A 12258-nucleotide genomic window follows, 5' to 3' on the forward strand; every position below is an offset into this window, starting at 1 on the left:
TGCCAGTTCCTGCTGTGAAGTTTCTGGGGAGCAGGTAATACCTATTTCTACCTTTCCTTTTAAGTCTAGCTGCTGTGGGAGCCCCATGCCTTTGCATTGCACTCCTCTCGTGACTTGACAAGATGGAAAGATTCAAACTTCTTCCTGCAAGGCCAATAAGAAGCTTGGTTTTCTTATGCCTTAACAGCAGTTTATAGTGTGTTCTTGATAGCTGAGTTCTAGAAACTTTTTAAATATACCTGTTTATAAGTTTTCAAGTATGGAACTCCTTTATTTCAATTTGGATAAGTTAAAATTTATTTAAACTTGATACGACATCAAGTATATACTTTGAGAAACACATAAGACATGGTTAAAATGTAACTTGTTGCTACTTTTAACTTATTAGCATATGAGGCTATTAATAAATTATTCCTTTTAAATCTGAAAAACTTCCTATTATAATCTTATAATTGGAGTTCTGAGTTACCTTATAAAATAGAATTCATTCAGCTCCTTCCAAAAAGGATTTGAAGCAACTGCTATGATTATTCTGTAATCATAGGATAATAAAGTTAGATTTTGAACATAGATCATAGAATCCATTTACTTCAATCCCCTTGTTTTTGTAGACAAGGAAGGTGATCTTTATAGGTTAGATATCTTACTGATATCAGCATCTAATTAGGAACAGAGTTAGCAAAAGTTATAACTAGAACATGGGACTCCTGGCTTCTAGTCTACTATATTTCCATCTAAACTATATAGCCACTTATTAGTCTTCTAATAATCTGTTAAAGATTAAGAAAATTAGATTAATAGAATATATTAATTTTACTGAATTTAGTGGTCTGTCAGTGTTTACCTAAAGATGAGACCTCTTTGTAATAATACACACTTTTGATGAATATTCTCATCTGTAATTAGATTCCTAGACTAAGAAGCAGTAATACTTCATTTGTTAAAGAAATTCTATTACTTATTCTTAGGTAGTTTTGGTTATATAGTAAATGCAAAGAGTAGATGAGAAAAATGTTAGCCTCTAAGGAAAAGTTTTTAATTCTTTGAGTGATAATTTTCTGTTCAGGGAAAATCCCATTGTATAGATGATTAATCATTGGGAAATTTTTCTGTTTTCCCTTCCTTTCCCAGTAAGGAGAAAAAAAAACTGAATAAAATTATTTTCCGAAATCTGACCTCAGTTGACTCATATTTATTTCTAACTTTATTTTCAAGTTATACTCAGATGTAATTTTAATGTAATTGATGTTCTTAAAGAGGATTATCTGTTAAAACTTCTTAATTTCACACAAGTTGGTTGATTTAGGTCTATCTTTAACCAGCAGTTAAATCCTAAATTTCAAGGAGTAGTGATTATGAAAGAAAATTCTTTACTAGGAGTATTTCATCATCTTTTCTTTCCAACTTGACTTTTGTTCAAATGAACACTTTAAAGTGAATCAGGATATTATTTTAATATCAGAAGTAGCATACAACATGTTGTAGACTATTTTGAAAACATCTCTCATTAAAAGTTACATAGTAATATTTATTGGATAGCATTATTATTATCTATTGTTTAGATAAGTCAGATAAAAGGAAGTTTTATATCAAACTTATAGAGAATAAGGGCAAATGAGTTAATAACTGGTTGACAACTATAATCAGAATTTCTAGGAATATCAGTATATATAAAGAAATACTGTACTCATCTAAAATTATCAGTGTGAGACACAGAGAACATAATTGTGTTAGAGTTTTCCCCAGAGCTACAGAGAATTTATGCACCAGTAGGTTCTTTTGACCATCAGCACAAAATGACTTCAGATTTTGTATAGCCCTATCAGAATTAAAATGTTACTGAGTAAATAATTTTCTATTGAAAAAAGCTTAATTAGAAGTTGGAAGTGACATTTCTAATAATAAACTGTTGCATTTTGCAGGAATGATTATGAGGAGCTAGCCCGACAATGTAAGATGTTTGCTAAAGATTTGCTTGCACAAGCCCGGAATTCACGAGAATTGGAAGTTATCCTAAACCATACATCTAGTGATGAGCCTCTTGACAAACGGGGATTACTAGAAGAAAGAATGAATTTAAGTCGTCTAAAACTTGCTATCAAATATAACCAAAAGGAGGTATGAGGTTTTCTGTGATATATATACATTATTTCCAGGGTGCTTGGGTGGCACAGTCAGTTAAGTGTCTGACTCTTGGTTTCCGCTCAAGGTCATGATCTCAGGGTCGTGAGATAGAGCCAGCCTCCTCGCTCAGTGTGGAGTCTACTTGGGGTTCTCTCTCCCTCTCCCTCTGCCCCTCCTGCTAGGCCTCTCTCTATATATAAAATAAATAAATAAATCTCTTAAAAAAGAATTATTTCCTCCACAGTGGTTCAGAGCAATTAAGAATTAAAGATATGTACTCTACTATCACTTTTTTAAAAAGATTTTTATTTATTTATTTAAGAGAGAGAGTGAGAGCATGAACTGGGATGAGGGTCAGAGGGAGAGGGAGAAGCAGACTCCCTACTGGGTGGGGAGCCCAATGTGGGGCTCAATCCCCGAACCCTGGGATCATGACCTGAGCCAAAGGCAGATGCTTACCCGACTGAGCCACCCAGGCACCCCAAGGATATGTACTTTAAAAGTTTAGTACAATGAGTATGGCATTAAGCAAATACTGAATAAATGGCAGTTGCTATTATTATTATTTTTTGGTTCACAGTTTTACTACTTTCCTTTTCTTAAAAAATTGAAGTATTGTTGACACAAGTTGCTTTTAACAATATTAATTATAATAATAATATGGATGTTAATTTAATATTTTTGCCAAGTAGTAGCTATTGAGGTAAGATTTTGTATAGTAAGTACTTTCACAATGATGTTTCCATCTTGTGTTTTGTCATCATAGGTTTGTTTTGTTGATTTGGTTATAAATAGCGCTTTCTATAGTAATAGTTCCTTTCTATTTAAAAATAAAGTATCAGATACTGTGTTTCCTGGTTCTTGTTAATTCATTGAAACCCAAAGGTGGAGAAGCACATGATATGATAACTAAGTTGAATCTGGCTCTACTGGCATCATCTCTTCTTATTAAGGGAAATAATACCTATTTCTAATCCCCTCCCACACACACGCACGCGCGCGCGCACACACACACAATACATGATTCAGGAACTTGAAGAAGGAAGGTATGCATTTTAAATTTCATTTTTTGAAATAATTTACTAACTATGGGTGTTTATATGTAGGTAATGATATCCAGTTGATAGTATGAGGTATTGGTAAATGATACTTTTAAGATATGTTTTCTAAGACCCATTATTTTTTTTTTAAAGATTTGATTATTTGAGAGAGAGAGCACAAGAGAGTGAGAACACAAGCAGGGGAAAGGGCAGAGGGAGAGGGACAGACTCTGCATTTAGTGCAGAACCATCGCAGGGCTCAATCTCCCGACCCTGAGATCATGACCTGAGCCAAACTCATTGGACACTCAGCCAACTGAGCCACCCAGACATCCTTAAGGCCCATTATTTTTATTATTAATATAGATGTTAGAATAAAACTTGCTTATCAGATTTGTATTAATATAAAAATGGGACCTGAGACAAATAATTGTGGAAGGCAAGATATAGGACCTTTGGTGCCAGGCAGAATTTTGTATTATTTTGGTTGAAAATTTGAGCCTCACAATGGTTTTGTGACTCAGGAAATTGGTACAGGAATTTTAAGGTGTTTAACATTACCTACATGGTATGTCACTTATCCAGATTTCTGACTTCAAATCCTATGCTTTTTCTAGTACTCTAAGGTTCTTCATTAAGATAAAACATTTATAGGAAAAAATTATACACAAGATTTTGGATCAGTGTAACTGTAAGATTATAAATCAACAACATACCTGTGTGCTTATACTAATCTGTGTAAATAGAAACAATATAGAACCCCTGGTATAATCATCCTCTAATATACATTTTGACTAGATCTTAGGTTAATTAATTAATTAATTAATTTTTTTTTTAAGATTTTATTTATTTATTTGACAGAGAGAGACAGCAAGAGCAGGAACACAAGCAGGGGGAGTGGGAGAGGGAGAAGCAGGGTTCCTGCTGAGCAGGGAGCCCGATGTGGGACTCGATTCCAGGACCCTGGGATCATGACCTGAGCCGAAGGCAGACGCTTAACGACTGAGCCACCCAGGCGCCCTTAGGCTAATTTATTTACTTCTGTGTTCCACAACCTAAAATAGACATGAAATACTAGAAAATGATAGAATAAAGAGATAACAAGATATAAGATCAACTTAAGGGATTGGAAAAAGAACCTCAAAGAAAGGTGGAAAGACCTGAGATTATCCTGGTTAGGGAAGGAAAAACTAAGAGCCAGTTTCCTAATGATTGATATATATATATATATATATCACCCTGAAGACTCACAGATGTAACCAAATGTTCCATTCTAAAGAAGATGCCAGAAAAGGAAACAAGAAGTAGTAGTAATATTTTTATTTGAAAGGAAAATACTCTGTAATTTTAAGGATGAATGAAAATGTAGTTTTTTAAACTAGATTTCTAGATATGATCAAAGGGGAGGATAATATCTTCCCAAATAGTTGGTAGACTTTGTTTAGGTAATCTGTCCTGAATAGCAAACTCCTGATACTTAGTGGCATAAAACAGTATTTCATAATCATTTATAATAATTTTATAATCTTTTTATTATGCTCTTGGATTGTGTAGGCCAGGAATTAGGAAAGGGCACAGCAAGGATGGATAATTTGTCCTTGCTTCACTATATCTAGGGTCTCAGCTGGAGATAGCTTAGATGCCTGGGGGCTATAATCATCTGGAGGCTTCTTCACTCAAATGTCTGGAGCCTGAGCAGCTGCTGAGGACTCCAACAGGGAGCTCTTGAGTGGGCCAGCTGGATCCATAGAGGGTGGGCCTCCTGAGCACTTACTACTGGAATCACAGAGGGGCATGGTCATCATGGTGGGTTGACTGTGAGGAGATAGTCTAAGAAGCCTCTGAGGGCTGCCCAGAGTGCCTACAGGTAGCCTGGGCTTCCTCACAGCATGGTAACTTCGGGTAGTAGGATGCTTTATATGGCAGTTAATGGCACCAAGAGCAAGTGTTCCTCAAACAAGGTAGAAGCTGCATGGCCTTTTAAAACCTACCTCAGAAGTCACATAGTATCACTTCTTCCAGAATTTACTGATTAAAGCAGTCACAGCTTTGTTGAATTGAAGGGTATGAAACATTGATAAGCACCTCTTGATGAGAAGAGTAGCAAAGAATTTGTATCAATGTTTTAAAACCACTACAGACTTAAAACATTTCCAGTTGAAATTTTGTTCTTCAAATTACGTATTTAACATTACTGTTAATTAAATCATCATTATATAGAGGGATGGGAAGGACAGCAGTCCTTTGATAATTGGGGGGAAGGGAGAAACCACTAAGTTTGGGATGCCACTAAACTGGGTAGTTGGTAGGAGGAAAAGCTGTTTCTCTCCCCAGTATTTCATCTTGAGAGATAATTTAAGATCCCCTAAGAGCACTGGAATCTGAGCAGAAGAATGAAGAATGAAGTTAAGACTTAACTGCCAAAAACAAGTATAGTATATTAGGAGATTTCTTCTTTCTTTCTTTCTTTTTAAGATTTTATTTATTTATTTGAGAGAGAGAGGGAGCATGAGCAGTGGGAAGGGGCAGAGGGAAAGGGAGAGAAGCAGACTCCAAGCTGAGCAGGGAGCCCAGTGTGGGGCTCGATCCCAGGACCCTGAGATCATGAGTCAGACGCTTACTGGATTGAGCCACCTAGTGCCTACGATAAATCATTTTAAAACAGAAGATTGACCAATTAGTATTTAATATCTGAATGACATTATGATCACTTGTGCTATGGTAATTTCAAACCTGATCACATTATTATATCCACAGTTACCAGAATCCTTAAGTTATACTTCACAACATGAGCATTATATTGGGAAAATACTGCTTCTGAAATCAGTAAACTAAGAAGCTTTGTAAACTTTGATAAATTGATTCCTGTACTTGAACTAGAATTTCCCTCTTATTTGGTAATATATTTCCTTTTTTTCTTACACAGAATTTAGTTTTAAGCAGATTTAAGAGTTTAATACATTTTAAGAAATTCTCAATGTTTTAATGGAGGATAAATATATCTGATGTTTAGAGTTGGATTGCTTTTCTATCTTAGTGTCTTGGTTTCTTATAACTGAAATCAGTAGTTCTTCTAGTCAAAAGTTTTTTTCTTTGGTTTGTGGTTGTTAACTTTGAAATTTCACAAACATTATGAGAGTCTTTATTTTGCAAAATGGCTAAGTAGGATATTAATATTAATATTTATATACTACATGCTATGAATCAGGCACCATTCTAAGAGTTTTACATTTAATCCTTGTAACAAGTTTATGAGTAGAGACTATTATTATCCCCATTTTATAGATGGGAAATTTGAGGCCTAAACAGGTTTAAAGACTTCCTCAAGGTCAATTATTAAGTGGCAGAGCCTGGATTTGAATCCAGGTAATCTGGCTCCAGAGTCTATGCTCAACCTCTACACTCTTTTATTACATGTAAGAAAAACGAAAAACAAAAAATTGTGTGGACTGTATAGAATTGATTTTAAAATAGTAACACTTTGAATATCAGTTAAATAATGGTATTATCAAATTATGTTTATAGATATTAAGTATTTATTAATAATTATTAACAGAATAATTATTCATTAATAATTATTAATATTTATTTATTTTTGTGTATGTGTGTGTTTTTTCCAGTTTGTCTCACAGTCTAACTGCCAGCAGTTCCTGAACACTGTTTGGTTTGGGCAGATGTCAGGTTACAGACGTAAGCCCACCTGTAAGAAGATAATGACTGTTTTGACAGTTGGCATCTTTTGGCCAGTTTTGTCACTTTGTTATTTGATAGCTCCCAAATCTCAGTTTGGCAGAATCATTCACACTCCTTTTATGAAATTTATTATTCATGGAGCATCATATTTCACATTCCTGCTGTTATTAAACCTCTACTCTCTTGTCTACAATGAGGATAAGAAAAACACAATGGGGCCAGCGCTTGAAAGAATAGACTATCTACTTATACTGTGGATTATTGGTAAGTGTCAAGTTTATTCAAAAGAATCTGCTTTTATATAGCCCATTAATTCTCCCTTGCTTGGTGGCATTACAAACATCTGTGTTCAACTATTTACACAGCAAGAATTTGAACACTTTCATGATCATGGAAGACTTAACTAACATTTTTGTAACGATAAATGATCCTGAACTTGATAAGGCAGCAGATCTCTTATTTAATATTACTTAATTACATGGAAGTGAGAAATTCTTTATTCTCAGTCTCTAAAATTTTTCATTATCATTAAAACACGGAAAATTGTGCTGATGAATGCTTTTTTGGTATGAGTATGAATCTTTTCTTAGGTACTTTGAAATGTGATATATATTATACTTTGTTGCATTTGAAGAGTTAACTGTTTTGTTTTATTATACCATTAGTTTTCCTTTTAAGAACCTATGAACTTACGAGGTTACATCTTTATCTTTATTATAGAAACATTATTTAAATTTAGATTTAAAGGATTCCCTGGTGACTCATTCAATATGAATCAGTTCTTTGTAATGATACCCCGATCTCTTTAGAAATGGCAGGGTTTTTATTTTATTTTTTAATTTTTTTTTAAGATTTTATTTATTTGACAGAGAGAGATACAGGGAGAGAGGGAACACAAGCAGGGGGAGTGGGAGAGGGAGAAGCAGGCCTCCCACCGAGCAGGGAGCCTGTTGCAGGGCTCGGTCCCAGGACCCTGGGATCATGACCTGAGCTGAAGGCAGATGCCCAATGACTGAGCCACCCAGGCACCCATGACAGGGTTTTTAAATATAAGATACTTTATTTTCTGAAAATTGTTTTTTATAAGTATTATGCTGTATGATAAATATTTTAAATGACCTTCTGCAGTTTTTACAGCTCCTGCCCTTTTTTGTGGGGGATGGAGGAGAGTTGAGATACAATCACATTGTCTATTTATGGTCTTTTAATGACATCTCCTTTATTTCCCTATGTATCTTCAGTCTTTTTTTTAATACAATTTAGTTAACACATAGTGTATTATTAGTTTCAGGGGTAGAATTTAGTGATTTATCAGTTGCATATAACACCCAGTGCTCATTACATCAAGTGCCCTCCTTAACACCCATCACCCAATTTCCCCATCCCCCCCACCCACCTCCCCTCCAGCAACCCTCAGTTTGTTTCCTATAGTTAAGAGTCTCTTATGGTTTGCCTCCTTCTCTGTTTTTATCTTATTTTATTTTTCCTTCCCTTCCCCTATGTTCATCTGTTTTGTTTCTTACATTCCACATATGAGTGAGGGGACCCTGGGTGGCGCAGTCGGTTAAACGACTGACTCTTGGTTTCAGCTCGGGTCATGATCTCAGGGTCATGAGATCGAGCCCCACATGGGGTTCTGAGCTCATTAAGAAGTCTGCTAAGGCTTCTCTCTCCCTCTCCCTCTGCCCCTCCCTGTACTTGCTTGCATGCTGTCTCTCTCTCTCTCAAATAAATCAATCTTTAAAAAAATTCTACATACGACTGAAATCATATGGTATTTGTCTTTCTCTAACTGACTTATTTCATTTAGCATAACACCCTCTAGTTCCATTCATGTCATTGAAAATGGCAAAGTTTCATTATTTTTGATGGCTGAATAATATTTCATTATCTATCTATATCTATATATCACATCTTCTTTATCCATTCATCTGTTGATGGGTATCTGGGCTCTTTACATATTTTGGCTATTGTGGACATTGCTGCTATAAACATTGGGGTGCATGTGCCCCTTCCAATCACTATGTTTGTATCCTTTAGATAAATATGTAGTAGTGCAGTTGCTCGGTTGTAGGGTAGTTCTATTTTTAACTTTTTAAGGAACCTCCATGCTGTTAATTTTAGCTATTCTGACCAGTGTGAGGTTGTATCTCATTGTGGTTTTGATTTGTATTTCCCTGATGTTGAATGATGTTGACCATTTTTTCATGTGTCTGTTGGCCAGACACATGTACTGTTTTGACAGTTGTATGTCTTCTTTGGAGAAATGTCTGTTCATGTCTTCTGCCCATTTCTTGACTGGATTTTTTTGGGGGGCTGTTGAGTTTGATAAATTCTTTATAGATTTTGGATACTAGCCCTTTATCTGTCTGATATGTCATTTGTGAATATCTTCTCCCATTCCATAGGTTGCCTTTTAGTTTTATTGTTTACTTTTTTAACCTTCTTTTTAAACTCAGTATTTCTCACCTGTCTTTTTGCTCTTTGCTATAGAGTTAAGGGATATTAAAATTTAGTATTTTCTATGGCATAAAACACTGATTGATCAATATGTTCTTTATTGATTTAACCATTAAATAATTTTGAGAAAATTAATGTATCATTTTCACTTTTAGTTCTCCTTCAGCTATAAAAATAATTTGCATGTTTTGGAATTTTAATTTTAATTTGAAAGTTAGTTCCTTTCAAGCAACTTGATTTAAATCAGAGTTTTACTTTTAGCAGTATTCAATCCATTGTGCATTAACATTTAAAATTAGGTAGATAAAGTAAAAATAACACATCTGGATTCTAGGTTAAAGGGAATTAAATAATTTCTTCTTGTTAATATTTTTCTCTCCTGTATTTCTGCTATTTAATCTAAAACTTAATATTTTAATTTAGGAAGTAATTTATACTTTATCATATGTAATTCCAAATTGCATCATTATAGAGCTTTCTAGTGTGAAACTTGTTTATATTGTTTTTTGAATGGGTTAAAAAATATTATACTGAATGGAATCTCTAAGAAGCACTTTTTCCCCTCTATTCATTTAAACTACTTCTGAAAGATTGTTATATATCTTAGTAATAAAGGAAATTTTATATCATTTATCTGTAAACTATTGTTTAAATAGTCATGAGAAAAAGAGAATCTTTTCTTTGTTTTGTAAGTAAGATTTAGGTTTCCTAAGTCTGTGTAGGATCAAGTTAAAATTTATATTTCTTTTTTTTTTTTAAGATTTTATTTATTTATTTGACAGAGAGAGACAGCGAGAGCAGGAACACAAGCAGGGGGAGTGGGAGAGGGAGAAGCAGGCTTCCCGCTGAGCAGGGAGCCCGATGTGGGACTCGATCCCAGGACCCTGGGATCATGACCTGAGCCGAAGGCAGACGCTTAACGACTGAGCCACCCAGGCGCCCTAAAATTTATATTTCTTAGCAGTGAGTAAAAGCTTATTGAACTCAGAGTTATACCACTCTTTGGATAGTGTAAATATTGCTGCTGTGATGAAATTTCATAATAATGGTAAAACTATTGCTACTTCTTTTTAATCATGATGGCCCTATTTTCAATGACATTATTGAATATTCATGCACATACAATATGATTAATTTTCTAACCATATTCTGCTTCAGTAGAAGAGTGTAATATGCATTAAGCTAGTAAAATTCCTGGAAGTATTTTACTTTTCTCAGCACAGCTTCTGCTTTGAAACCAATAGATCTGAATAAACCTTGCCAAGGACATCTTCTAAGCCTGTTATGTAATTAGATCACTCTGGGTTACCTTAGATATATAGATCTGAACTTGCTCTAAGGAAACATGTAGGAATCATTGGCCTGCTTATCTAAAGGCACTTCCTCATTCAATGTATTATTTCACGCAGTGAACACAGTGACTTTTGACTCACGATGGCTGACTTTTGTACATTTGTTTCTTGTTCTTTTCCTTAGCTTTCCAAGAAAAGTGGGGTTAAATTATAAAAAACACATAGGTAAATGGAAATAATGTGTTGATGAATGCACAGAATATTAGCAGTATCCTTTTACTTAATTTTTTACTGTTAGAATATAATAGAACAGCTAGTACAAAATATATATATATATATATATATATTTAAAGATTTTATTTATTTATTTATTTGACAGAGAGAGCACAAACAGGGAGAAGAGCAGGCAGAGGGAAAGGGAGAAGCAGGCTCCCTGCTGAGCAGGGAAGCCAGTTGTGGGGCTCCATCCCAGGACCCTGGGATCATGACCTGAGCTGAAGGCAGATGCTTAACTGACTGAGCCACCCAGGTGCCCCTAAAAATATATTTTTAAAAATTTTGTATATCTACTTTGTCCAAACACAGGCAAAACTGAGATATGGTACAGCACTCATGGAGCTTATGGTCTAATTAAGGCAAAACCCCAGTAACTTGAAAATTGCACAGATAAATGAAAAAGCACAAACGAGTTAAGTGCTGCTAAGTAAAGGTCATGGAGCTAGGAGAGCAAGCATATTATAAGGGCATCCTGCCGAGTCAGGAAAGTTAGGAAAAGGCTTTCTTGAGGAACTGATAAATGAGCTGGGTCTAAAAAATAAAAAAGTCAACTAAGACAATTAGGAGAGAAGAGTATTCTAGGCTGATCTAAAAGTTATGTTCAGAGGCACCATGGCAAGAAGGAGTGTGGCACAAAGAAGGTATTGAGTAAAGGCTGGAGCAGAGAGAACAAGAGAAGCAAAATCCAAGATGAAGCTGTAGAAATGGATGGTACTTCAGGCCATGGACAGGCTTGTGGGCCATGTTAAGTAATTTTGACTTTATGCTAAGAACACTGGAAAACCATTGAAATTTTTAAGGATTGGAGTGACATGATCAGATTTGCCTTTTGTTTTTTTGTTTTTGTATTTCAGATTTGCTTTTGAAAAAATCATTCTGGCTATAGTAGAGAATGGTTAGGAGGATAGGGCTGTGGCAAGAGTGGATGGAGGGAGACCGTTGCAGATGAAAGCTGATGGTACCTTGGACTTAGGGTGGTTATGATAGAAAAAGAGAGTAGGGAACAGATTTGAGAGATACTTACAAAGTAAGGTCAATAGGACATGGAAATACACAGTATATAGGAGGTGAGGAAGAGTGAGTTTATTAAGCAGTGTAGGTATTTTGGAAGAGTACTTGGTTTTGGGATTTGTGAGAGTCGATCCTGATTGTGGCTTTGGATACGTTGAAATTAAAAAGATTTCAAGATATCTAAAAGACAATTAGACATCATCGGCTGGAACTCAAGAGGAAGTTTAAACTTGAGTTAGCAATGTGTGAATAATCTGCATATAGGTTGTATATGAAATTATGGGTATGAATGAGACACTTGAGAAAGTATAAAATGAGAATAGAGGATGTAGGAGCAGGCCTTGAGGAATCCCAGAATGATG

General features: G+C 35.0%; 1 protein-coding gene across 5 annotated transcripts in view; it reads left to right on the forward strand.

The window, feature by feature from the left end:
* The window catches only part of TRPC1 (transient receptor potential cation channel subfamily C member 1), a 70962-nt gene that overhangs the window by 35895 nt on the left and 22809 nt on the right, over positions 1–12258 (forward strand). For all 5 annotated transcript variants that reach the window (XM_027584207.2, XM_027584205.2, XM_027584206.2 and 2 more), the window contains 2 exons: positions 1923–2118; positions 6785–7121. In XM_027584207.2, coding sequence (XP_027440008.1) covers positions 1923–2118; positions 6785–7121 — 533 coding nt within the window. The remainder of the gene's footprint in view (positions 1–1922; positions 2119–6784; positions 7122–12258) is intronic.

Source organism: Zalophus californianus, chromosome 1 (assembly GCF_009762305.2).
Source record: "Zalophus californianus isolate mZalCal1 chromosome 1, mZalCal1.pri.v2, whole genome shotgun sequence".
Taxonomy (NCBI): Eukaryota; Metazoa; Chordata; class Mammalia; order Carnivora; family Otariidae; genus Zalophus; species Zalophus californianus.